The sequence below is a fragment of the Drosophila suzukii genome, chromosome X (genome assembly GCF_043229965.1).
Source record: "Drosophila suzukii chromosome X, CBGP_Dsuzu_IsoJpt1.0, whole genome shotgun sequence".
Taxonomy (NCBI): Eukaryota; Metazoa; Arthropoda; class Insecta; order Diptera; family Drosophilidae; genus Drosophila; species Drosophila suzukii.
The window spans coordinates 30,927,234-30,953,046 of record NC_092084.1 but is presented as its reverse complement, the minus strand read 5'-3'; the positions used below and the strand labels follow the sequence as shown (position 1 = coordinate 30,953,046).

The window sequence follows — 25,813 nt, the reverse complement described above, 5'->3', positions numbered from 1 at the left end:
TTTCGTAAATATCTTCGAATATATTAATATAAAAAAAAATTTTTCCGGGAAGAAATGAAAGCTATTAAGGAAATTAATAATTTATATCTTAAACATTTCTTCTGTAAAACTAATAGTTTTCGTTAAAAACGCTAAATAAGATTACATTTTCACAAGGTTTGAAAATAAGAAACCGTTGGAGCACACTTGCGTCATTTTGCTCGATATATCGCACGAAAGCTTGTTGTTATATCGGCGTGTTGATATTGATGTCACTCGTTGTTTTATTGATGGTACGACCAAAACACGAGAACGGCATTAAAATTTTTAAGAACACGAAATTAAAATAGTAAAGTCTAAATGAAAAGTATAAGCAAAATATAAGTGTTGGAAAGAGCATTTCAGTTGTCGTAGTTAAAAATAAAGGTAAGAAAACAAAATAATATTCAAATTACAAAACGAAAAAAAAATGTGTTAACAAAAATTATATAAAAAGCATTTCTAAATGTCACAAGAAATATTTTTTTTTCTTAAATCGCGGCGAGCTTTGGAAATAATGATTATAACAAAAAAGATCCGTTATATATATTTCTTTTGTTTTTGTTTAAAATTTTTTTGATGTTCCTTATATTTTTGGAAAAAACAGCAAAAAACCCAAAACGTTACGGCTTTTACCGTTATTTTTCAAGATCCCGTTATTTGCGCCATTTTTTACCATTTTTTCCTTAATCAGGACCCAAAAACACGTCGATATGGAAAGTTAAAACAAAATCAGGCGTTGGAGCTAAACGGAAGTTTATCCCGGGTTTTTTTGAAACTCTATAAATTAAAAAAAACCCGAAAACACAATTTTTTGATTCTCAAAAGGAAATTTTTTAAATTCCTTTTCTTGCAGACCGGTTTCATCGTCACCGATAGCTCTTATCGATTAACAATAAAAATATTGATCTTTAGGATATAGTTGTCCGATCCGGCTCGTTCCGACTTATATACTACCTGCAATGAAAGTACGACTTTTGGGAAAGTTTCGTCCCGATAGCTTTAAAACTGAGAGACTAGTTTGCGTAGAAACGGACAGACGGATATGACTAGATCGACAAGTAATGCTGATCAAGAATATATATACTTTATGGGGTCGAAAACGTCTTCTTCACTTCGTTGCAAACTTCTGACTGAAATCATAATGCTCTCTGCAAAGGTTTAAATATAAGGGTATAATATACGAAATCGCTAATGTAAGTTAAACGGAAGTTCTTGCGTAATCCCTATCAAGATCTTTTATAAACTTTTGTGACGAAAGTGTTTATACGATCGACTAAATAAAGAAATAAATGTAACCATTTGTTACCCCCCGCCCTAATAAACATTGTCGAGTGTATGGTATAGTGACGATACTCTTTTTTTAATGTCACTTTTCCAAAAGTCAATATTTAATGTAAAAAAGGTTAAAAGCAGAAAAGTTGCTGAAATCTATTTCTGTAAAAGTTTGATAGTAAAAAAGATAAAACTCTATGCAGATGTGAAAATTATTTATTTTTTCTTAAAAGAATCCATTTATATAATGTATATTTAACTTTACACTTTAAAAAAGTCTTGTTTACCTCTGAGATTATCTAGTTTAAAAACATCAACAAAAAATAATAGCTTTTCTATATACAGGATATATTGACTGTGGAAATGAAAATCCAACGATATAATGCCAAAAAATAGCGAAACGAAACCAATTGGCCGAGGGGAATTTTTTATTTAAAATGTTTATTTTAGGGAGAAAAAAAACAACAGTTTATAAAGTTATCTGGTAGTATTATTGCTTCTTTGAACAAAAACAATTAAAATTCTTTAAAAACAATTTGTCAAAAATTGAATTTTTAAAGGTTGTTCTTATTTATGTTATTAATAGTTAGGAAGGAAGCCTTACTTCCTTCTCGTGTCATGGATGCTTCGCCATTTTCCCCGCGCCATCTGCAGTCCAGTTCCGATTCGCAATATGCCAACATGGCATTTGAGGGAGTGGGAGCCTGATTGGGAGCCTGGTTGTTCCGCTGATGCTGTAGGAAGTCACTCATCATACTGGTAATGGTTGGTAATGGCTCCTCCAGCTGTCCCTTAGCGGGCACGTCCTCCAGCTCGTATTACTAGTGGTTCTGCGAAAAATATACTTATATTGGTACAACGTAACCCAATTCTTTTGGCTAGAGCTTAGTTTCCTTCTCAAAGGGCTTCTTGGTTGCATTATCTTCAGCACTTCCACTATTCTGCGGATTTGCCGTGTTATGGTATTGTTTCCTGTGGGTCAAGTCCCACAATCATTGGCAACAGCTTGGTTTAGGCGTCCTTTTTTATATGCACTGACTTCCTACAGGGTGTTTTTAACCCCCGCTTCTGCACTAACACACCGAAAGTTAAAAATTTTTATTCTTTGCGCCGCTGCTAACGCCGTTCATCGGAATTCACTGACGAAATCAGGTATTTTTTATGGTATTTCCTTAGCACATCTGAGTATCGCGCTGAAAAACAGACCCGATGAAAAGCGTTAGCCGCCTGTTTGACTCTCGCTTACTCCAATGATTAGCTCGCGGTTTTCGTCGATGTGAGTACTAGGCTAAAGGCGCAAAGGAAAAATGCAAAGTACCACGAAGTGTTGCTAAATTTCTTATTAATACTTATATACATTAAACTGATTTGGGTTTCCCACAAATCTTTACTGGCACTGCTGAAACACTTATAAATTAAAGTTTTTTAATTTTTGTTCCACCTTTTTAGTCAAAAGTATCTTATAAAAAGGTTATATTAATATTAATATTATAATAAATATCAATATTACTATTTATTTTAATATTAATATTAGTGTAAATACTTACATTATCGACACGATAAAAGAATCCGACGTGACGTCACATGTAAGATTTGAAGAATTCGTATTTTTTTTAGTATTTCATTGTACTAAAGATTGTTGTACTTTTTAACAGTTTGGCTTTTAAAGGCAGAGTACCACCCATTTACAACAATAACCGCTACGTAAATAAGGGAGCTATATATCACACATATAAGTTAAATATCCTTTTTTCCACTTTAAAATGAATATATATTTTTTTGCACATTGTTTGCGTTTTGACAAATATAGCAATAAATTACGACTACATATTAGAAATAATAATAATTAACATTTAATGAGCGTTCAGATGTTGTTTTTGCGGCTTATGCGAACGCGGCCCGATAAAAAGAGAAACTTAACAAGAAAAAAAACAGAACAAGTTATCTAAATACCAAATATATGGATATATGCGTGTGAAACTGACGCGGGGTTTATCCTGCCGCCATCATAACAAACAATACATAATTCGCTACCTCCGCGACTCTCTTTCGGATTACCTTTAGCTTTTCTGTTTTTACATAATATTATTGACTAAATTGTAGATCAACGAATGTCTGTTTTCCATCTCCATGTGGCACCACCAGCAAAAAGCTTAAAGCATTGTAAGTATCGAGGGTGCAAGAGTGCAGAGTTTGCAATTGACATTTTTTTTCATTAAAGAGAATATTCCATTCAAAATTGTTAAAGAGAAAATGCATCAAAAAATTATAAAATAATCCACGTTTAACGGGTTTAGAAATTAAATATTTGGAATATGCTTATAATGTTAGCCCGAAAATCATTTAAAAATGTAAATATATAGTTTACAATTGTTAAAAAGAAATAAGTTTTGGGCTTTCCTGCTTTAACAGTTGATATGATTAGCTTTTAAGGTACGCACTTTTCTTCTTCCAAGGTTTAAAAATGAGATATTTCGAACATTTTAACAGAATTTAAAGGAGGATGAGATATTTGTGAATATATGTTTTTCAACTTCGACATTCTTGCAGTTTGCTATTTGGATTGGGGCTAACTATTTGGTCATGCTGGCCAGCAAGTGGTGCTGGTGGTGATGGTGATGCGGCTGGCGCTAGTTGGACTTGGTGAATTCAGTGCGGTTGGCGGCCACTTCGGCCAGAATGAGTAGATCTGAGGTAGAGGAGGTCACGTCAAAGGCCGGCTGCGAGGATAGTGACGAGGATGACGACGAGGAGTTCGAAGACAGTGGTGGCGAGGTCGACGACGAGGTTACAGAGGCATTCACCGCCTTTGGGGCACCACTCTGGTTAAAGTAGTAGCTGCCGTTGATGGTCAATGGCAGAATGGAGGCCACTTCCTGCTCGATGGCGCTGACATCGCGGCGCGTGATGCTTTCTTTGCGCGCCTTGCGCCGCTGGCTGCCCACAGCCTGCAGTTGCTGTTGCTGCTGTTTAATCCTTACCATATGCTCGCTGGCTGCAGTGATAGCTCCTTTTGCCGCAGCAGGTGCTGAATTGGACACCACTGATCCGCAACTGTTGCTGTTTGAATTCCTCTGTTTCTTACTGCCGCTAAATTTCTTCTTCTTTTTGGTGCTACGCTTGCGCTGCAGGTACGCATCCAAGCTGAGGGCCGGCAGCTCCTTGATCTTCTCCTCGAGATCGAAAAAACCACTGTTGCTAGACTCGGAAAGGCTCCGCGGATGCTTCTGAATGGAATCAGGACTTCTGTTTTGGCGTTCTGGCGGTGAAACGGGCGGTGTATTTGGCCCCGCATCTAGGGGAAGGTCTACAAAGTTTCCACCCAAATGTCCTGCGGGCGGTGAACGGGGCTTGCTCTTCTTAGCTATGGCGGCGAGTTGTCCAGAGTTGACTAGCTCCTGGTATATCTTGCCTTTGCAGGAGCGTGATGATTTGGCCTTCTTGGTGGGAGAGCCACCGCTGACCGCCTCCTCCTCGCTGGAATTGCTCGAGTTGCTGTCCGGCAAGGAGCGCTTATTGCCATTCCCATTCGGATTGCCTCCTGGCATGTGGGCGGATAGAAACTGACTGGTCTCGCTGAGCACCTGCTGCAGGGCGTAGTCTTTCTCCTGTACTTGGACTTGTAATAGGGAGCTCAGCTCGCCCATCTGCGTTTCATCCGCCAGCTTAAAGTAGTTGCGACGCAGCAGAGCACGTGGCATCTCGCTTCGCTCTGCCCACTGCAGTTGCAGTGCGGTCCGCACCTGCTGCTGTGTCTGATCCTCGCTGGGTATAAACAAACCAGTAGCCACATTGCTGGGACGGGTTGCCAACGTTCGCAGAGGCGGAGCGGGCAGTTTGTACCACTTGAAGTTAGGATTGGCATTAAAGAAGGCGTCCTTGTTCTGCAAAAGGCGAAAACATCTCTTAGAAAACTCTTAGGGCTCAGGGAAAAAGGTGTGTTAAATAAATCTAAAGTTTTGGAACAGGTGAACATTGTGATCCCCACCTGTTGCGCCAGATCCGTGAAGCAGTGTTTTTCTTGCTCGTCAAGTGCGGCCCACCAGTCGCCCAGTATCTTAGTGATGGCACTAAAATTATGAATAGCAATTTAAGTAATTTTTCCGAAGACCAACTTTTTTGCAGCAAAAACCTACCGGTTCTCGAGGGTCTTGTACCGCTCCTTGACAATGCCGCGATGTCGCTTGCAGAAGATGAGGAATGCGTTCATGGGGCGGCGGGCATGGTGCTCCGGTCGGATGTTGTCTGCCGGCTGATCCTCCTGGAGCTGCTGCGGCTGTACTTGATGGCGATCCTGATCCAGCTGCGGCACTGTTACAACATCCACGTCCACATGCTCTTCGTCGGCCTCGCGACGAATGCGTGTTATTTCCTGCTGCACCGGTAACTCAACCTGGATCTCCTGCTCTTCCTCCTCGTCCTCCCCTTCTTCATCGAGCTCCTCATCGTCGTCCTCCTCCTCCTCGGTGTCGCTACTGTAGTCCTGCAGCTTGGCATAGTTGTGCACATCCTCGATGCGTCGAAAGGCATTTTCTTGGTCCTCTGTGCGCTGCGGCTGAGGGTTGACTAAGGCACTTTTGGCGGCTTCACCGGGTGATCCAGGTGCTTCTGCTCCTCTGTCTAAAGCTTTAATTTCCGTTCCTCCAGCATTTGATTGGTTTTCCTTGGGCCTGGGCATGGGCAACCAGCGGAGTCCGCTGGCTCCTATTTGGGAAACCTTTCTTACAGCAGCAACACCACTGGGAGCTCCTGCAGAACAGATTGAATTTGCTGGTCGTTTGCGGACACTCATGGCTGGATCAGCTACTTTGTAAACTGCTCTTAAAGCCCCAGAACCAATGGGAACTCCAAGCAAGGGAGACACAGAAGCTGAATTCTTGAACAATTGAGAAATACTAGTTCCAGGAGCAACTACTTGGCAGTTCATAAAAGTGCCAGATCCTTGGGCAATGCCAGATGTACCCTCTCCGGCAGCTCCTGCTATCAACCCGGGAGAAAGTTCTGTGGGACTTGCAGAGTCCTTAGCACGGCACGGCCCTCGGCTGATGACAGTTATCCGTGGTTCGCCTGATGCCACTGAACTTCCAGATGCGGGTGAAAGTCCTATGGCGTAGCCTATAGAACCCCCTGTGCCTTGGATGAGCCCAGCTGCCAGAGATGTATCCGACCCTGCATAAGATCCTGCTGCAGCGGAAAGTCCCGAAAAGCTCCCTAGTTCTTGTATACCACCTGTTGGCACAATCGCTTCACTTTTTTCCCGGATCTTAATCATTTTCAGCACTTCGCCCGTCTTTTTGTTGTTGTTGTTGTTGTTCATATTTTGCTCCACTGTTTTAAGGCCACTGTAGATGTTTTTGTTGTTGGTGGTGCTGCTGCTGCCGTTGATGTTGCTGTTGTTGTAGGCAAAGTGCAACTTAATTGCAGCACCTGTTGGCGTCACCTGTGCTACCTGCTGACCACCGCCAATGCTCAGGCCGTTGATCATTGAGAACATGATTTTCCTCCTTTTCGTCTAGTCCCGCTCCTCGAACATAATCCGCTGAAATTATTGAAAAAGTTATGTACTTTTTAGAGAGTGAATTCCACAAATGCAAGAAAACGGCGATGCCAATGTGGCTGGAAAAAAAAACTAATTGGCAGCTCTGGATTTTGCGATATTGAGTTGTTTACAAATTTCCAGAGAGAAAGAGATAGCGAGAGAGATCAGCTGTGCTTGTGTGTGTGCGTGCTGTGACGCCTTCTTTCGCTTCTTCTCTTTCTTTCCCATACAAAACTTTCTTAAACAAAAATAAAAACTTATCACACAATAACAAAGCAATTTTTCATTATGAAATTCAAGCTATATTCGAACAAAAAAACTGTCAGCATAAGGATATTTGCAAAATAAATAAACAAAATAACAACAAAGGCTAATGCACTTACAAAAATTATATTTATTTTTGATTTCCAATAATTTACAACACTACGGCCTACAATAGCAACTGCAGATTAAGAACATTTATTGGTTTAGATATTGTAATATGTACAAATACGGGTATGTTGATATAAAAACGCATTCGCCTTTGTTACTGTTAGGTCAATGACAACAAAGATTATTAATGCGCTAATAAAAAAAACACAAGTTAAAATTTTCTGTGTAACAAAAGTACCTGCTGAACTCAACAATAGTTTTTAATATTGATATATAATTATTTGCTTCGTATTGCTATTGCACAATTATGTGACAAACAAAACACACAAATAAAGAAATGGAAAAGAAAAAACAGCAACAAAAACAAATAAAACGAAAACAGGCTACGTGTACAGCTGAGCGTAAGCTTGTGTGTGTGCGCGAGAGTGAGACCGCTAGAAGAGAGTGTACGAGTGCGTTGCCTTCCCTCTTTTTCGCTCAGTTCGCTTTGAACTTGATTAAGTCAATTGTGGTTGCTGTTATTGTTGCTTTGTTATTCTACCTAATTGTTTGTGCGAGCAACGCACTGCCTTTGTTGTTATTGTAAATTTTTCGGCGGGGCAAGAAAGGGGAGAGGATCGCCGTGCCAGTGTTGCCACCTGGCATCATAACTAAAGTGCAGCTGTCAGCTGTTGGTTACCGTTGGCCGTCTCTCTCCATCTCTTTCGCTCTTACAAATACAGATGCACACGGTCAAGGCCAAGTTTTGAAAGGGCGGTGGGTGGTAGGAAGAGGGGCTATTCTGTTCATAACCTTCAAACGTATAATTCTGGTTTCTAGGTTAGCTTTTTAACTGACTTTTAAATGCAACCACTTGATTTCAACTTTAAAGTCAACTGGAAACACACATTCAAGCACACTAATGTTTCTCATATATTTAGCTCACACAAACACAAACAAAGAACAGCTGATGACGTTTGTTATTTTGTGCGCGTCGCTTATTTTAGACTTTTTTCGCACAAAACAAAAATCTTAAATGAAAACTATTTTTTACGGCCTTAGCATAAATAAAGGTTTGTTTTAATCGCAATTTACTTGAATGAAATTATTGCCTCGAATCGAAGAGTCTGCTCTCGTTTAATTAAATTTCAATGTTGATGATGTCAAATGAGAATGAAAACTGACTGTGTTTTCTGTTTTTGTGCGGCCGCCAGAGGCAGCGACGTCGGCAGCGAAGACGACGATGTGGAGACGTCGCGTCGCACTATGGGCCAGATCACACAATATTTATATTTAAAAATGTACAACAATTTTGAGGGGCAGATCTGCTATAATCTGATCCGAAGATGTTTGAAATTTTGGTTGAAAATGGGTTCTTTTTCGAAAACCTATTTGAAGCAACTTCCGTACATATGCATATTCTAAAAAAAATAGCATTTCGAAATAAAAACATTTAAAGTTTTCAAGTATCTTATGTCGTTAGGCAAAGCGATCAAACTTTTACATTTCTCGTGCTCTGTGAAGACCGGAAGTTAAAATGTGTACACAACATAGATTATTACACGATATACAATTTTTATAGAAAATGTTGTGCTTCGGCTTAGTTCTAGTAAATTTGAAATATGTATAATGTACAACAAATATTGAAAACTTTAGCCAAAAAACTTAAATTTTTCATGAAGCTTTATGCGTAGATATGTAAACCTTACACATTATGCACTTAATTTAAAAAAAAATCGTCATAGAAAGATAGAAAAGGTAAAAAATCTCTATATGCAGTACAAAACGTAGTTCTCGAGAGAGTGAACACGAATCTGCACCACAGCACAGTGGCATCGCCGCTGACGCTTAATTACGCGCAACAACAACAAAACCACAGCGAAATTTATTTTATTTTGCTTTTTCTTTCTGCAGGCGCTACTTGTATATGTGAGGTTCCCATATCCGCAACGCATCCATTTTCACACAAATCTTTAGTCTCTCTCCAAAAACAATAACAATGTAACCGTTTGCCGAATGGGAGAGATGAGTGCGGCTATCTCTGTTGCACTTTCTGCGCTGGCTCAGCTGTTTTCGATTTCTTAGTTACGGGAGAATCGCACTCAGTCAGTTTGTTTTGAAAAGGGGATTTCCAAAAATTGTATCTTAGGTACATTTTGTTAAGCTACATTATTTAAAAAAAAATTTGTGCTAAAATTGACATTTCCTAGAGAAAAGCTTTTACCAAACATTTAAAATGATACCAATTTATTATCCAAAAAAAAGATAAATTGTTTTAAAAAAAAAGAAGCGGAAAGTAAAGTAAAAGAAAGAAAAGTTAAATTTAAAATTAGGTCATATCGAAAATAATTGAAAATGTTAAACTAAGTGAAATGTTCTCCTTTTGCAACAAGTTGGTGAATTGCAATATAACAGTGTGTGTGTGTGTGTGTGTGTGTGTAAATGGGTACTACTACATATGTATATGCACTTTATTTATGTACATTCACACCACCCTCCAAACTGTGCTTTTTTATTGCATAACCACACTTAACAGTTTTGCTCGAACGGTTGCCGATTCAGTTTGTTTGCAATTTGCATTTTTTCCCAACCCAGGAGCAACAACAATGTTATTGTTTTTCAAGGTCATACACACATGCAAAGCGAGATGAACGGCAAAACAACCCACCCACCCACCGCCATCCCCTGCAATTCACCACACACCCCCCAACGGTTCAGGTTTGGAGGTTCACTTCAGTTCAGTTCTCCTCTCTCTTTTTGGTTGAGAGAGCGACACAAGCGACCCAAACTGGCTATCTCGTCTCACACAGACAATCTCAAAACCATTCTCGCAGTAGAGTGAACCAACTTAAATGCGAATTAGCAAATCGTATCTTTCGGGTTTAGTCCCAGAAATATCTGTGGGCGGAATGTTGTCGATATTTGTATTGATGTTTTTCAGAATTCCGTCTTTCGCGCGAAGGGATTTCTGTGCTACCCCCGACAAAGAGAATCAATGAGCTATACGAAAATACATGGCTTTTATAAAAAAAATATTCACTAAGAAATATATATATTCCTCTTCAGGAAATTTCTTCGCGCTGAAAATGTAAGACATAATCGGTGTGTCATAGGTGTTTCTTCCCTACAGCCTTAAACTGGCGTGATGACTCAATTACTTAACGAAAGCTAACTAAACGGCAGGTTCGCTATATTGGGCGTGCACTGTATTTACGTATGTTTTCGGGGCGGCTGGGATACCGTTATGCACTGTATCTAGCTCTCTTTCTACACTTGTCTCTATCGCCTGTATGTGTATGTGTATGTGTATGATTGCATGTTGCTTGGTGGCAGTTTTCAGGGTCAGGGAAATTCGATTTTTGTGTCTGTCTCTGCTTCTTCTTCCTTGTTGCTTTCCTTCACTATCAACACAATACTGTCAAGGCCAAAATTAAATGAAGTTAAAAACCAATTTAATATTGAAACCTTGATACTCTCCCTTATTGTTTGGTAAAAATAAAAGTTTATAGTTTTTAATAGTTTGATAACAATATATTTTATGTATGTTAGGGTGTATCGACTTGGGTGTCTTCAAATCGTAGGGGAATTGGCTTGACAAAGAGTATGAATTGCATACAAATTTATACTGACAGACTATTTTTATATAATTATTAAAATGTCGTTATGCTTACTCAAAGACATGGCTGGAAACTTTGTGGTAAGTCACATCTGCCCAGACCTTTCATAAATGAGATTATTTTGAAGAATCTAAACACCTTTGCTTAAAATAAAATTCAAAGCAACATTTCCTAATTTAAATCCAATGTGTGCTATTTATGTGCACAGTTCATTTTACAAATATGAGCCTAAAAATTTGATTTTCTTCAGAACCATGGCTCCAACTGCTAGAAATGTTATTTTTATTAAAAACAAATGTTAATCGAACACAACTGGAAACAAATTACTCACAAATAGAGAAAGCTTACTTTTTGTGCTATTTATATGATCGTGGCTGTATGTATCTCAGTGTCCTTAAATTTGGAACATGGTATGGACGAAAAAGTTGTTAGAAAACGCTTGGGGAACACAGTCTAGTGACAAGTCTAAGCCATATTACTTAAAAAAAAAGAGCAATTACTTAAGAAAAACAGTGGGTTTTCGCTTTATTTTTGAGAAAAATATCTAGTCTCCAATACAAAAATAAACGATTTTTAAAAAGAGTTATAAAAAGACAACACTTAAATTAAATTTATAAAGCTGAAAAGGAAACTTCTTAATTATACGTCGGAAAGTATGTAACAGGTAGAAAGATGTGTTCTACCCTTTAAAGTATTTATATTCTTGATCATGATCACTAGCCGAAACGGTCTAGTCATGTCCGTCTGTCCGTCCGTCCGTATGAACGCTGATATCTCGGAAACGATAAAAGCTAGAAAGTTGGGGTTGGGCATGTAGATTCTTGACTTTCTTGCGCAGCGCAAGCTTAATTCAGCAGGGTGTCACGTCCACTCTAACGCCCATAACGCTAAAACCCGTTTAGCACCCACTTTTTGTTTAATATTAACATCTGAATAAGATTTTCTTTTAATTATCAAAAACGTTTCAAATCGGGTCATTTATTAAAAGTTATAACCAAATAAAGTGTGCAATCTTGGGAAAAGAAGCTTTGCTACTTGTATATCTACATTTATCTCCCTCGCACTCCCTGAGTGCTCCCAGTACACTTAGCTGAGTAACGGGTATCCTGATAGTCGATGGCATCGACAACAGCGTTCTTTCTTGTTTTTTCTAAAATGTCTTTTTTGTTAAAGTTGGGCCACATCCGTTATAGATATTCGCTTTCACCCCTATACACCAAAAAATTAAATTCTGCTGGGTTGGTCCGATCATAAAAATGAAGACGCCAAAATTAAATGTTTAATTAAATGTCAAGGCTTTTGGAACAGATAGGAATCAATATTTGTTAGTATTTTTTGCGAAAAATTAGCGTTGCATTCGGTTAGAAACCATTGTTCAGTTAAAAATTATTTTACAAACAAGATTTTAGAGTTGATATAAAAACCCCCAAAAGTTAATCACACTTGTTACAATAGCAAGCTTCCTAGCTATACACCTTCATATTCTTTAACGTTTGGAAATTATTGAGCGATAATATCTGCACTTTGTTTCAGTTCGGTGTAATAAGTACAAATTCCTAGAAAATATCTTGAGAATTCCAGAGAATTATATTTGCCTTTAAACTTTAAATTTTACAGTGCGCCGTTTAAAAAATTTCTTAAAATTTGAGGAATCTTGAGTCCCAAATTGTCGTAAACCAGAAAGTATATTTAGCTTATTGGGAAGAATTGAGTAAACCGCCAAGAGGTGTTAAAAAAAAACTATTTTGTCACTTCTGCGTTATTTCCAGCGGCACTTTTTGAGTCAAAAATGAATTGAGAATTTATAAAAGACTGTGTGAAAAAAAAGTGAGCAAAAAAAACACTGAACAAGAGAGCAAAATTAATAAGTTTTAATATTAAATCAATTTTTTTACTAGTGGTTTTCGTTTAGTCTTGATGTTAATGAACTTTGAAAAAAGGGGCGTTCCACGACCAAGACCAATTTTCCGAATACATACATAAATATAAGACGGAATTATTCTATTTTCAGCCAAGAGTCAAACAATGATAAGACTTATCGCACAAACCACGGAAACTGAAGAGAAAAATGGGGGCGGGTGAAAAGACCACAACGATAAGCGACAGCCAACCCACGAGATATTTTTTTTAGACGATACTCTATAAGTATCTATACACCATAAGTATGGTTATACGCAAATATTATTTTGAACGTACACGTAGTGACGAAGCGTACAAGAGTTTGCATAGGCGACTACTATCGCTGTGGACAGCAGGAGTATATCACTGTGTAGAGTATCCACGTAGTGACGAAGCGCTCCAGGAGAGTGTGCGAGGGCTACTACAATATATACACGAAAATGAAAATCTTCTGAGATAGTCCGATCGCAACGAGTGATACATCAATCGAAAGGTATTATGGGTCTTCTCAAAATTAAAATTTAAGTTTGTCAGTTTGTCTCAAAACGTTATTTTAGGGTCCTGTAAATTGAAGATGATGTTAAACAGCTTAACATAAGAAACTTTAGTTCTACTTCTTTTGGAAAAACTCGCTAGTTTGGCGGGAAAACAGGTATAAATAGCTACATTTCGTACGCCCGTATCTTGTAAATTTCAAAAGCTACATACTTGTGCTATGTGTCGTTAGAAAGGTGTATTAAAGTACTGTGTACGCCTTCTTAACATGAGTTGTCTAAATAACATTGTTTAAAAATTATGGCCTTTTTAATTTTTATTTTTTAGCCTTTTTTTTCTTAAAAACGATTTTGGTTAAAACGTTAAACTATGTAGCCCTTGAAACCCCTCAACTTTAAACAACATTGAAATTTGTATGTGTGTATCCAAAAGCTATTTTAGGGCAATGTTATAAACAGTTCCATATAAGAAACTTAAATTCTACGGCTTTTGTGAAATTTTATTTATGTATTCTATGATTGATGTTTTAAACAAAACATTCTGAAATAAAAGAAAAACACCTCTTAAGAGGGTACAAATCAAGTGACGATCGCACCTTCGACAAACAAAAGTTCTGAGATCAAATTTTGTGACGAAAATATATCATATATCATACCATACGATCAAAAAAAATGTTTTTTTTTTTTTAAATATTACAATCACTTACCTAAATTGATCCCAAACAGGTTAGAAATGGGATATTCTGGTCGGGATTGATCCTACCGCTTGAGCACATTGATGAAGGTCTCGTGCGGCACGCGTATGTTGGCGAACATGCGCATCTTTTTCTTGCCCTCGGCCTGCTGTTTGAGTAACTTCATCCGCCGGGTAACATCTCCTCCGTAGAGCTTTGCTGTCACATCCTTCCGATAGGCCTTAATGGTTTCCCGGGCGAGAACCTTGCTGCCCACACAAGCCTGGATTGCGATCTGAACCATCTGCTTTGGAATAAGTTCGCGCAGCTTTAGCACCATCTGCCGGGCCACGGCCGTGGCCTTGGACACATGCACGATGCGGCACAACTCCTCCACGGGCTTGCCGTTTAGGTGAATGTCCAAACGCACCAAATTTGACGGATGATATCCGTGATCCTCGTAGCTGAAACTAGCATAACCTGAACTCAACGACTTTAGCCGATCGTGAAAGTCCAGTATGATCTCGCTCAGCGGCAAGACGTACTTCATTAAAACGCGCGTCTCGTCGATGTTCACCGAGCTCTGCTGCAATCCCCGTCGCTCAACACACAGCCCGATCACTTGGCCCACATAGTCCGTGGGCGTGATTATCGTACCCAAAACTAAGGGTTCGAAGTACTCCTTAATGCTGTGCGGTTCCGGAAAGAGAGCTGCATTGGAAATGTCCATAGTGTCGCGTCCTTGCTGCCGAATCATCTTTGGGTTGCTCAACACCAAACGGTATGTGACAGAGGGCGCTGTGATTATTGGCTCGGCACCATGCTCCTGCTCTAGACGTTGACAAAAGACCTCCATGTGCAGAAGTCCGAGGAAGCCCAAACGCCAGCCTTGACCCAAAGCCGGACTGGAATCAACTTTTACAGTGACCGCCGAGTCATTAAGAATCATCTTATCGATGGCGCTTCTCAGAGCCACATGTTTTGACTGATCTGCGGGGAAAACTCCAGCAAAAACAAGCGGCTGTTGCGGACGATAGCTTCCCGCGGCGCTGGTCGCGTGGTTCTTCAGGTGAAGGGTATCGCCAACAATGGACTCCTTACTGTTCCGCATATTGCAGGCAATCAAACCCACTTGACCAGCAGATAGTTCCGGAACTGGACATTCTGCTGGTCTCAAAACAGAGATGCTTTTCACGGGATACACCTTCTTAGTGGTCAACGATTGGATATCTTGGTTCTGCTCTAGCTTGCCGTTGAGCACATAAATAAGGTTAAGAGCTCCGCGGTATTTGTCGAACCAGCTGTCAAAGATTAAGGCCCGAAAATCGCTGTCCCGCTCAACTTGTGGGGGTGGTACGCTTTCTATAACCCGTTCTAACACCTCTGACACGCCAGTGCCCAGCTTGGCGGACACACGCAACACCTGGGCGGGATCTATGCCGAACAGCAGCTTTATATCCTGGCAAACTTGATCGGGATTAGCATGCTTGATGTCGATCTTATTGAGCACAGGTACTACGGCCAGTTGACGCTGCTTGGCCAGGTGGTAATTGGCTACAGTCTGGGCTTGGACACCGTGACAGGCGTCCACCAGGAGGACCACTCCATCGCAGGCGGCTAGCGAGCGCGAGACCTTGGGGAAGGACACAAAAGATTAGCATGAATGTCGATTTGAGGCATGAAACATACCTCATTGGAGAAATCCACGTGACCGGGAGTATCTATGAGGTTAAGTAAATACAGCTGCCCCTTGTGGCGGTGGAAGATCGAAGCGGTCTGGGCCTTGACCGTTATCCCACGCTCCCGCTCCACTTGAAGGCTATCTAACACCTGGGACTGTCCCCCATTGCGGGCAATGGCGCCAGTGAGCTCCAGCAGCCGGTCAGCCAGCGTGCTTTTGCCATGATCGACGTGTGCAATGATGCTGAAGTTCCGGATGCGCTGCACCGGCATACGAGCGAATTCCCGCAGAAGCTCCGCCTGTGAGGGTTCTTCCACTTTGGTCAAGGGCTCCTCAGATTCGGCCTTGACCTGATTCGTGGTGCTCAGGCTGCGGGCGGTGCCATCCCTGGACCTGGTCACCAGCCATGCGGAGTTCGAGTTGGGCCCCGCTCGTTGCACCAGCCAGCGGGTGGAAATCTTCCGAAACATATCGAAATTACATATTTTACCGGCCCGGCAAAAAAAATGTTACGCCATGTGCGCGGTGTGACCGTGCGATGGGAAAATACCAATACCCAAATATATATACTAAACCAGGAAAATCATGTCCGTGTTTCAGGGGCGCATTCAGGGTATTTTTGGGTACAGAATAACAGAGTTTGATTGAGTACACATTGTACACATTATTACCATTCTTGATTAGAGCTGCAAAAGCATAGATGGTAGCACCATCAATAGTTTTGATAGATTGAGGAGTAAATATCTATACTATCGCGATAGTATCGCTTATATCAAAATAAATGTGCTTGCCTCCGTATTCCTTTGCATTCAAGTGGTGGGAATAATCGTGATAGTCTAGAACCATCGATGGCGGTAACCGGGGCCCAACCATCGATATTATCTATAGTACCATCGATTATTTGCAGCTCTATTCTTGATCAGCATCACTAGACGAGTCGATAATATCATTTGCGTCCGCCCGTCTATCTAAGCGAACTAGCCTCTGAGATTTTCAACTATCGGGATCGGAAATTATTAGGAACAAAATTATAGCTTCGTTGATTTTGGTTGTTTTCTCTTGTCTCTGGAAAATATTTTTTAACATTTCAAAATTCCAAGTTTTAATTTTTTTAAAAATCGGATATCATATAACTACCATAGGAAGAATCGAAAAGCGAAAGTCAAAATAATAAAAAAAAACCGTTATATTTCGTTTTGGGTTAAGAAAATAGGTTAAATAAAAAGTAACATTTATAATATATCTGTGATAATTTTTTAATTTTCCTAAAATCAGAAAGCTCTTTATATAAATTTCGACTTGCCGATGCCAGTTCCTTTTATGTTTTTACTATTTTCAAAATTGTTCACGACTTTAATAATTAACGCTTGCATATAACACCGAATCGTGCGATGTAAATCATTCGTAAGCAAAGAGTATATGTATATTGCAGAATCTATACAGAGCTTATTTATGCGGCAGCATTGTTTAATATGATTTTAATTTTCTTTTTAATATATTTTCTTTTTATTATATATTAATATTATATTAATATATTAAAATTTCATGTACCTGCAATAGAAAAAAGGCTTTTGGGTATGTTTCATCCCGAAAGCTTTAAAACTAAGAGACTAGTTTGCGTAGAAATGTACATTCGGACATGGTTATATCTATTCGTCTAGTAATGCTGATCAAGAAAATAGGGTCGGAAATGTCTCCTTCACTGCCTTGAAAGCGTTGTATATAATTTATATAACAAAATGGTTAAAAAATGACGAGATCAAATGATTTAAATATTATTAAGCTTTATGACTAAACTCGCAAGCCCGCTGCTATACCAAAAAATAAAAGGCATGGTTTAAAAATTGTATAAAAAGCATATATATATATATATATACATATATATATTCATAGGGGATTATATTGGGTTGAAAAAGTTCTCATATACATAATAAAAGAGATTTCACATTTTGGTTTTTAACGAACAGCCTGCAAAACCGAGTTTGCTACAAACCGCCATAGGATCCTGGGACCGCCTAGGAAAGGATCACTGCTTGTTTAATCAAATCGTGCTTAGGAATCGGGCGGAGCTGGAGGATAACGACCGATGGCCTTCGAGTAAAATCGGAAGTAAAGGCTGATACGCACATATAGTATAATCTAAATAAATCGCTCGTTTTGAGACTACACAGAAGATAAACAGACAAAAATGAATTAACATACAATATAAATCGGATTGGATTCGCTTAGACTAAATGCAGAGTACAATAATAATCCATTGTTTATCGCGTCTAAATACATAGTAGGAATACATTTGTTTTTGTGTGTTTCGCTTGATAGGACTGATATGAAGTGAGTTCGCTGATGGTTGGTTTTTTTTTGATGGAGCAATTGCATTGCAGACGTTTTGCATACGAGACAGGTGTATGTTGGTTGTGTATATAAATGTATATGGTGTGTATACCTAAATACTACGAATAAATGGAAAATGCGAAATTAATACAGAATATTTAGCGCCCGTCGTTTCACAATTGAGAGTAGAATTAAAGCGCGATCGCAACCAAAATCAGCATACAAAATATGTGTTGTGTATATGTATGTATACGACTTGTGTGTATAACTATGTATAGATTGCCGCCTCCGATCAGCACGTATATATAAAATATACCCGCTGCTCATTGCTGGGCCTGCATACGCGCCTGCATTTGGGCAAGCATTTCCTGCATGCGCCGCAGCTCGGCCTCCTTTTCCTGCAGTATGCGGTCCTTTTCGCCGAGCACGCTGTTGGCCACCACCTGCGAGGTGCTGTCCCGGTCCCGCTCAGACTTCACGCCGTTCTCCTTTCCTTTAATGCCCTTGGCCAATCGGTCGGAGCGGTAGTTCTCGTAGTGCACCTCCTGCGTCACCTCCTGCAGGTCCTGCATGTGGGTACTATTGGAAATATGGATAAATTAAGACGATACATATGTAAGTCCAACATTTACTACACTTACATCAGCATCGTGCGCAGCTTGATAAAGTCGCAGTGGTCCGGATTCTCCACCTCGACCACACCCCATGGATATAGGCGACCACGAACCTTCTTTCCCTTGACCTCGAGCAGAGTATTGGCGCCGCAGACGGCGAAAGGCACAGCTTCCTTCAATTGCTTCACCTGTTCCTTGTAGTCCTCATCCTCGTCGGAATCACAGTCTGGCAGTGGGTAGATCTTAATGCCGTGGCTCTCGATCTCCTGCATAATGCGGCACTTTAAGCGCAGAATCTCCTTTTTTGTGAGGCAATCGGCCTTGGCGATCACGGGCACAATGTTAACCTTTGAGTGCAGCTTCTTCATAAACTCCACGTCAAGGGGTTTTAGTCTGCAATATACAAAAAGAAAGCATGCATATAAAGTTATTAATAAGAAAATAATAATAGCAGAGAAAAAAAGGAAGATTGAAATGAATTTTGCTTGGCCACTTTGCACAGATAAGTAAAACTTGTTTACAAACTAATATCGTGAAAATGGCTCAATAAGGATGATGGTAGTTCCTGGTAGAGTTGGATCCCTCGATCACAAAAACGAATAATGGATACATTTTTGTTTTTTAAGAATACTTTTTTGTTTTGATCTACTTAGTGTAAACTAATTAAATTTTCAGTTTCCATATGTATATTTGTACTGACAGCATAATTTTCTTAAGGTGAGTCACTTTCCGAGTTCAAAACACAATGCAGGCACTATTGAAATAGGCACAATATATTTTGTAAAACTTCTTATTTATAATTATTATTATATCTGCCATTATTTTTTAAACCATTTTTAAAGGGGTACTCACCCATGCCCAAACGGCGATATAAAGTAGAAACAGCAATGAATGCGATTATCCACAATGTTGCGTCTATTGAGGCCACTTTCGTCGCGAAGGAAGCGCTCGTATTGCTCATCGATGTACTCAAGTATTGCACCAAAGCTGTTGGAGTTGTCAATGGCATCGCCGAATCCGGGTGTGTCCACCACCGTCAGACGCAGCTTGACCCCGCGTTCCTCGATCTCCACCGTCGACGCTTCCAGCTTTACCGTCTGCTTTTGTTTCTCTGTAAAATGGGAATTGTTGGTCATGTAAGTATTCAAAAACAGAGGCTGAACAAAGGTCGTGCCCACCTATAGCATCCGGAATGATGCGCTCGGGGTAGAGATCCGTGAGGAAGAGACTGTTGACCAGTGTGGACTTGCCCAGCCCTGATTCGCCAACTACCATCAGTGTAAACTCGAAGCCCTTTTTCACGGACTTGCGATGAACCTGGTTGGGCAAGTTGGCAAAGCCGACGTAGCCGGGGGTCTCGATGCTGGAAAACTTTTGGATAAGGAAATCGTTAACTTTTGTTTACAAGTCGAAGACAACAGATTGCAACTCTTAAAAACTCTAATGTGTATTACGATAAGAAGTATGATTCAGGATTTTAATGCAGAAGAACAAATATTTATGTAAATGCAGTGTTTGTATATAGAAAAAAAACTAGCTAGTCGAAGTTTATATACCCTTGCAGCTTAAACCAAATCATGCGATTAAAATCATACGTTTATTACAGAAGTCCTGCTTTCGGAAGATTTTTATGTAAATATACCGAGAGTTCCTATGACAGCTATATGATATATACGTCCGATATTTGCATTAAAAAACAAGTCTGAAATCCTAAAACATTGCTATATCCCACAGTAAAACAGAATATGATAAAAGACAACGAAGCTATAAGAACCTGTATCCCAACGAAGCTAGATTTTTTCGATTTTAGATTCTTTTTGATCATTCCTATGTGAGCTATAGCAAAGATAATAGAATATTATATATAGATTATGTTGGTCCTTGGCTATGGGATATAGTTGTCCGAACAGGTTCGTTTCGACTTATACTACTACTTGCAACAGAAAAAACCTTGGCGATAGTTTAATTTCGATAGCCTTTCAATTTACAAAGTAGTTTGCGTAGACACGGACTTTGGCTAGATAATACCCTCTGCAAGGGTATACAAATAATGTGTATAGAAATACAGATAATACAACTTTTGCAATTTTACTTTTACACTGAATCAATCATCTCGGATTTACATACATTGCAAAAATGGAACGTATAAAGAATGGGTTAAAAAGCTGCAACTAGAACAGCCGATGCTGACCTTATTAAACTATTTTATTGGGGATTAAATGTTGCTCATTAATTAATTACATGGTGACATTAACAATGAATATTGTTTCAAGAAATATGCATAACTGTTCAGCTAAGTTGTGCATATTTAGATCGGAATAATTCTATCTTTTTAAACGGAGGTTAAGATCTGGTGATGGAAATTGCCCTTAATACTTGTTAAAGGTTTAATAATAATTAAAATTTGGCAAGGTGAGGCTTTGGTAACAATTACTTTTGGGGTTAACATTAAACATTTTTGGTTTTCTGTAATATGTTTTTTAGGCTAGTCTGGTAGTTAATGTTTTTTGGGTCTTAGAAAGCGAATGCTTGGGCATATTTGCATGCCTATCACGCGCGGTGGAAATTTCTCTTAGGCCCCCATTTCTCCGGAGTAAAAGGCGATATTATGTGGGTCACAGGCGACCGAGACGGAGAGGAAGAGATCCCGAACACAAAGGAAGAATGCCGACGCCACCGGCATGTTGTGAATCACTTGACTCCCATTTTTATTTCCAGCCGAGTGGACGAACGGCGTGAGAGGGGGAGCGGCCGATAATCGGACGGGGGAGGAGTGGCAAACACATCAACAGTAGCGGCGGAATTGGCATCGTCTGCATCCAAGGCAAATTTAAACCGGAGTGCAGTCTATATACATTTGTATGTACACTGGTGGCACACCCACTCTCCGCCGGATTGCAATCGTCACTTGAACAAATAAATAGCGGCTACTCACGCCCTTTGTATCGGCCATTTTAACAAAAAAAACACGAAACGAACGAAGAAATCAACGTAATGACAAAATAGCAGCGGAATCAGTGTGACCGCAGTACGAAACTGGTATAACCTGCCGTTAGGGGACCAGCTTGGCGTTAAACAAAAATACCAGCGATCCAACTAACTTAACATCTTACTCAATTTTATTTCAAACGGAGTATTCAATATAAGTAGTTATGCATAACGTCAGATTCCTTGCTATTAGTGCTGGGCAAGCTAAAAAGTATGCGATTGCAGTTACGACGAAATCTTTTTCATATATTTTTAGCAAGGAAATTGCAAGGAAACTGACGTTATGCATAACAACTTGCACCAAATTCTTACGTTCCCCAACACTAAAAATTTAAAATATTGTTTAACGGCCGCTGCTCCCGAACACTAAACTTGGGTATATACGTTTAAAAATCTGTAAGAAATCGATTTACCAACGCATTGTCGTGATCAATGGCTCATATTCTCCGTCAGCCTTTAAGAAAACAACATAAAACTAATTCCGGGTTTTAGGCGAGAATTTTTTAAAGAAGCCAATTATGCCAGCGTTTTTGCATTTTTTTTTCAACTTTGACGAAGTTTAGTTTCTAAACTAATCAACGGAACTCAATGCTCTGTATAACAAAGTAAAAGGGCATTCTATTATCTGTAAAATATTGACGGAATTAGGTTTATCAGAACTCGAGTTATAAAATAAAAAAGTGCGAAAAAGTTTTTTGCACTTTAAAAAAAATTGGTACCATAGAAAAAATTTTAAGTGCCCTTTTCTTAATCAGGGAGATGTACCTTACCGGAAAACCAAGGTCGCCTTCAAGGCGTATTTCGCCTATTATTGTATGTAAACTGGTGTTATCGTTGTGTGCTTGCCGACCGGTGTTCTACAATTTGGTGCATGCTGTTATATAGGCGCAAGAGGCGTGAAAGCGTCGACGAAGAAACAAAAACAGTGTTTCTTCTAAGCACTTCACTTTGTACCAAAGTTTGCAATAAGATTTTTGATCTGGAAAACTTCTAAGCTGATGGGGTACAATGCAACAGCAGCTTTTAGTTCAGCAGTCGAACTGTGTCATGTCGTTTTCATAATCCACCGGATTGGTATAAGGACTTCATTTAGAATTATAAGTATAAACAGCTTAATGAAGCTGGGTTCGGATAAATAAAAATTTTAAAACGGGAATCGTTTGTCCACTATTGCCCACCCTTTAGAAATTAAAAAAAAAAATAACTTAAAATTTTTAGTTAAAGGGGTAAACTTTTCAAAAAATCAAAAAATGGAATTTTAAAAAAAAAATATTATGGAATCGTGTGTCTACGATTCGCTTACGTTTGTCCACCCTTTACAGTTTTAAAAAACTCAAAACTTTAAAAAATATGTCAATTTTTAGTTTTAATTTCAAAAAATCAAAAAGCTTACTGTCAAGCAGCTGGGTTTGTTCTGTGACGTTTTAAGCCTAGTACTCAGATCGAAAAAAAATTGCTAGCTAACCATAGGAGTGAGCGAGAGGCAAACAGGCGGCTAAAGGTTTTCGTCGGGTCTGTTTTTGAGCGCGGTACTCAGATGAGCTAAGGAAATACCAGACAAAATACCAGATTTCGCGAGTGAATTTTCGATGAACGCCATTAGCTGCGGCCCAAAGAATAAGAAATTTAATCTTTGGCGGTGTTCGCGCAAAGGCGATGTGGAAACTAAATATTAAAAATGAAAGGAAAACCCCAAAATAGGATCCAGGAGGTCAGTGCAGATGAAATAAAACGCCTAATCCAAGCGGTTGCCCTTTATTGTGGGATTTCAGCGACAGGAAGCAAAACAACAGGGGCAAGTCCGCAGAATAGTTGAAGTGCTGGAGAATTCCAGTGGGAAGGAATATGCCGAGTGGGACTTGGCTCTCTACATGGACATCCTGCCGGGCGTCTCCTCGCAAAGAAAGTGATCTCCGACGACCTCTCCATCAGTACTCCTTACACCACCACCACCAGCTACTTGGCAGCTTAAGCGGAGCTGGAAGACCCGCTGGCTTCTATAGGGAGGAAGAAAATGGAGCGTCCGCTAAGGAACAGTTGGAGAAGCCTTAGCCAGCCACTGCCAGGATGCTGGGCGACTTCCTGCAGCATCAGCGGATCAACCCCGTTCCCAATCCGGCTCCCACTTCCTCAAGGTCCAATATGCCTATTGGGACTCGGAACTGAACTGCGGTGGAGCGGGAAAGACGGCGCAGCATCCGTGGGACGAGAAGGAAGCTTTAAACTACTAATTTAGATAAATAAAAACATTCTTTGAACATTCCATTTATTTTTATTTTAATTTAATTGTGTAACAGCAGACTCCTCCTTTTTAAATTTAAATTTCAAACACAACTGCTTGACAGTAAGACCATGCTACATGCATTGCGGGTGAACTTTGAAAACTTCGGTCACACTAGAAAGAATACGATTTTTCGACTAGTGTATCTCTTAGTCGATCTGAGTACTAGGCTTTAAGAAAGACGAATCTGCTGGTGCACAATAAATAAATTATAATAAGTGATAATTAATAGCACCAGTTTACAAAAAACAAGGAAGAACGCTATAGTCGAGTACCTCGACTATCAGATACCCGTTACTCAAAGGGAAATGGAGATATGCAAGCAGCAAAGCGAAATTAAAATGCGCCACCTACCGGCGGTAGACAGATTTAAGCGTTATGGGCGTTGGAGTGGGCGTGGCAAAATTATTTTTGGATCAATCGATAGGTATTGACGACACCAATACATTTCAGTTAAAATTTTTTATCTAGCATGCAAATTGTGGGCGTCACAGGTTTTCGCGGTTTGTGGGCGTTTAAGTGGGCGTGGCAAACTTTTTTTTAGGTCAATCGATAGGTATTGTTGAGAACAATACATTTCAGTTAAAATTTTCTATCTAGCATCAAAACTGTAGTTACAGTTTTGGGCGGTTTGTGGGCGTTAGAGTGGGCGTGGCAGTCTACTGAAACAAACTTGCGCTGCGTAAGAAGCTCAGGAATCTGTACGCCAAATCTCAATAGCCTAGCTCTCATAGTTTCCGAGATCTCAGCGTTCATCCGGACAGACAGACGGACAGACGGGCAGACGGACAGACGGACAGACGGACATGGCTAGATCGACTCGGCTAGTGATCCTGATCAAGAATATATATACTTTATGGGGTCGGAAACGCTTCCTTCTGCCTGTTACATACTTTCCGACGAATCTAGTATACCCTTTTACTCTACGAGTAACGGGTATAAAAATTGATGAAATACGCCTTTCAGGAAACCTTTGTTTTCCGGTAAGATACATCTCCCTGATTAAGAAAAGGGCACTTAAAATTTTTTCTATGGTACCAATTTTTTTTAAAGTGTAAAAAACGTTTTTCGCACTTTTTTATTTTATAACTTGAGTTGTGATAAACCGAATTCGGTCATTAAGGACTCATTTTACAGGTAATAGAATGTACTTTAACTTTCTTATACACATCATTAAGTTCCATTCATTAGTTCAAAAGCTACACTTCGTCAAAGTTGAAAAATTTGGAAAAAAATCAAAAATGCTGGCATAAATGGCTTCTTTAAAAATACACGCGTAAAAACCGAAATTAGTTTTATGTTTTTTTCTTGATGGCTGAACCATAACGGAGAATATGCGCCATAGATCACGACAATCCGTTGGTAAATCGATTTTTAACAGATTTTTAAACGTATATACCCAAGTTCATTATTCGGGAGCAGCGGCCGTTAAACGTTATTTTAAATTTTCAGTGTTGGGGAACGTAAGAATTTGGTGCAAGTTGTTATGCATAACGTCAGTTTCCTTGCTAAAAATATATGAAAATGATTTCCTCGTAACTGCAATCGCATACTCTTTAGCTTGCCCAGCGCTATAGCAAAGAAACTGACGTTATGCATAACAACTTGCACCAAATTCTTACGTTCCCCAACACTGAAAATTTAAAATAACGTTTAACGGCCGCTGCTCCCGAATAATGAACTTGGGTATATACGTTTAAAAATCTGTTAAAAATCGATTTACCAACGGATTGTCGTGATCTATGGCGCATATTCTCCGTTATGGTTCAGCCATCAAGAAAACAACATAAAACTAATTTCGGTTTTTACGCGTGTATTTTTAATGAAGCCATTTATGCCAGCGTTTTTGATTTTTTTCCAAATTTTTCAACTTTGACGAAGTGTAGCTTTTGAACTAATGAATGGAACTTAATGATGTGTATAAGAAAGTTAAAGGGCATTCTATTACCTGTAAAATGAGTCCTTAATGACCGAATTCGGTTTATCGCAACTCGAGTTAGAAAATAAAAAAGTGCTAAAAACGTTTTTTACACTTTAAAAAAAATTGGTAC

General features: G+C 39.4%; 3 protein-coding genes and 1 long non-coding RNA gene across 5 annotated transcripts; 1 reads left to right on the top strand and 3 right to left on the bottom strand.

Moving 5' to 3' along the window:
* Positions 1 to 2,880: 2,880 nt before the first annotated feature.
* Positions 2,881 to 6,787, bottom strand: bbx (bobby sox). Its single transcript, XM_017076320.4, has 3 exons — positions 5,430 to 6,787; positions 5,282 to 5,363; positions 2,881 to 5,177 (listed from the first exon to the last, which is right to left on the bottom strand). Exons 1-3 carry the CDS (start codon positions 6,785 to 6,787, stop codon positions 3,924 to 3,926), a joined length of 2,694 nt encoding a protein of 897 aa, XP_016931809.2. The 3' UTR covers positions 2,881 to 3,923.
* waw (Translation factor waclaw) lies at positions 6,585 to 16,093 on the bottom strand. Its single transcript, XM_017076321.4, has 3 exons — positions 15,557 to 16,093; positions 13,901 to 15,500; positions 6,585 to 6,832 (listed from the first exon to the last, which is right to left on the bottom strand). Exons 1-2 carry the CDS (start codon positions 16,016 to 16,018, stop codon positions 13,953 to 13,955), a joined length of 2,010 nt encoding a protein of 669 aa, XP_016931810.2. The 5' UTR covers positions 16,019 to 16,093; the 3' UTR covers positions 6,585 to 6,832; positions 13,901 to 13,952.
* On the top strand, positions 8,849 to 13,776 carry LOC136117755 (uncharacterized). The gene is made up of 2 exons (XR_010655298.2): positions 8,849 to 10,672; positions 10,733 to 13,776. It is a non-coding gene; the product is annotated as an uncharacterized lncRNA (long non-coding RNA).
* A 1,291-nt stretch (positions 16,094 to 17,384) lies between the features above and the next one.
* Septin1 (Septin 1) lies at positions 17,385 to 21,581 on the bottom strand. 2 transcript variants are annotated; one of them, XM_017076332.4, is made up of 5 exons: positions 21,429 to 21,581; positions 19,672 to 19,864; positions 19,346 to 19,604; positions 18,521 to 18,886; positions 17,385 to 18,458 (listed from the first exon to the last, which is right to left on the bottom strand). In XM_017076332.4, the coding sequence occupies exons 1-5, from the start codon at positions 21,444 to 21,446 to the stop codon at positions 18,203 to 18,205; spliced, it is 1,092 nt and encodes a 363-aa protein (XP_016931821.1). In that variant the 5' UTR covers positions 21,447 to 21,581; the 3' UTR covers positions 17,385 to 18,202. The 2 variants fall into 2 exon arrangements, with proteins under 2 accessions (XP_016931821.1, XP_016931822.1); XM_017076333.4 differs by lacking the exon at positions 21,429 to 21,581 and adding an exon at positions 20,928 to 20,957.
* Positions 21,582 to 25,813: the final 4,232 nt, after the last annotated feature.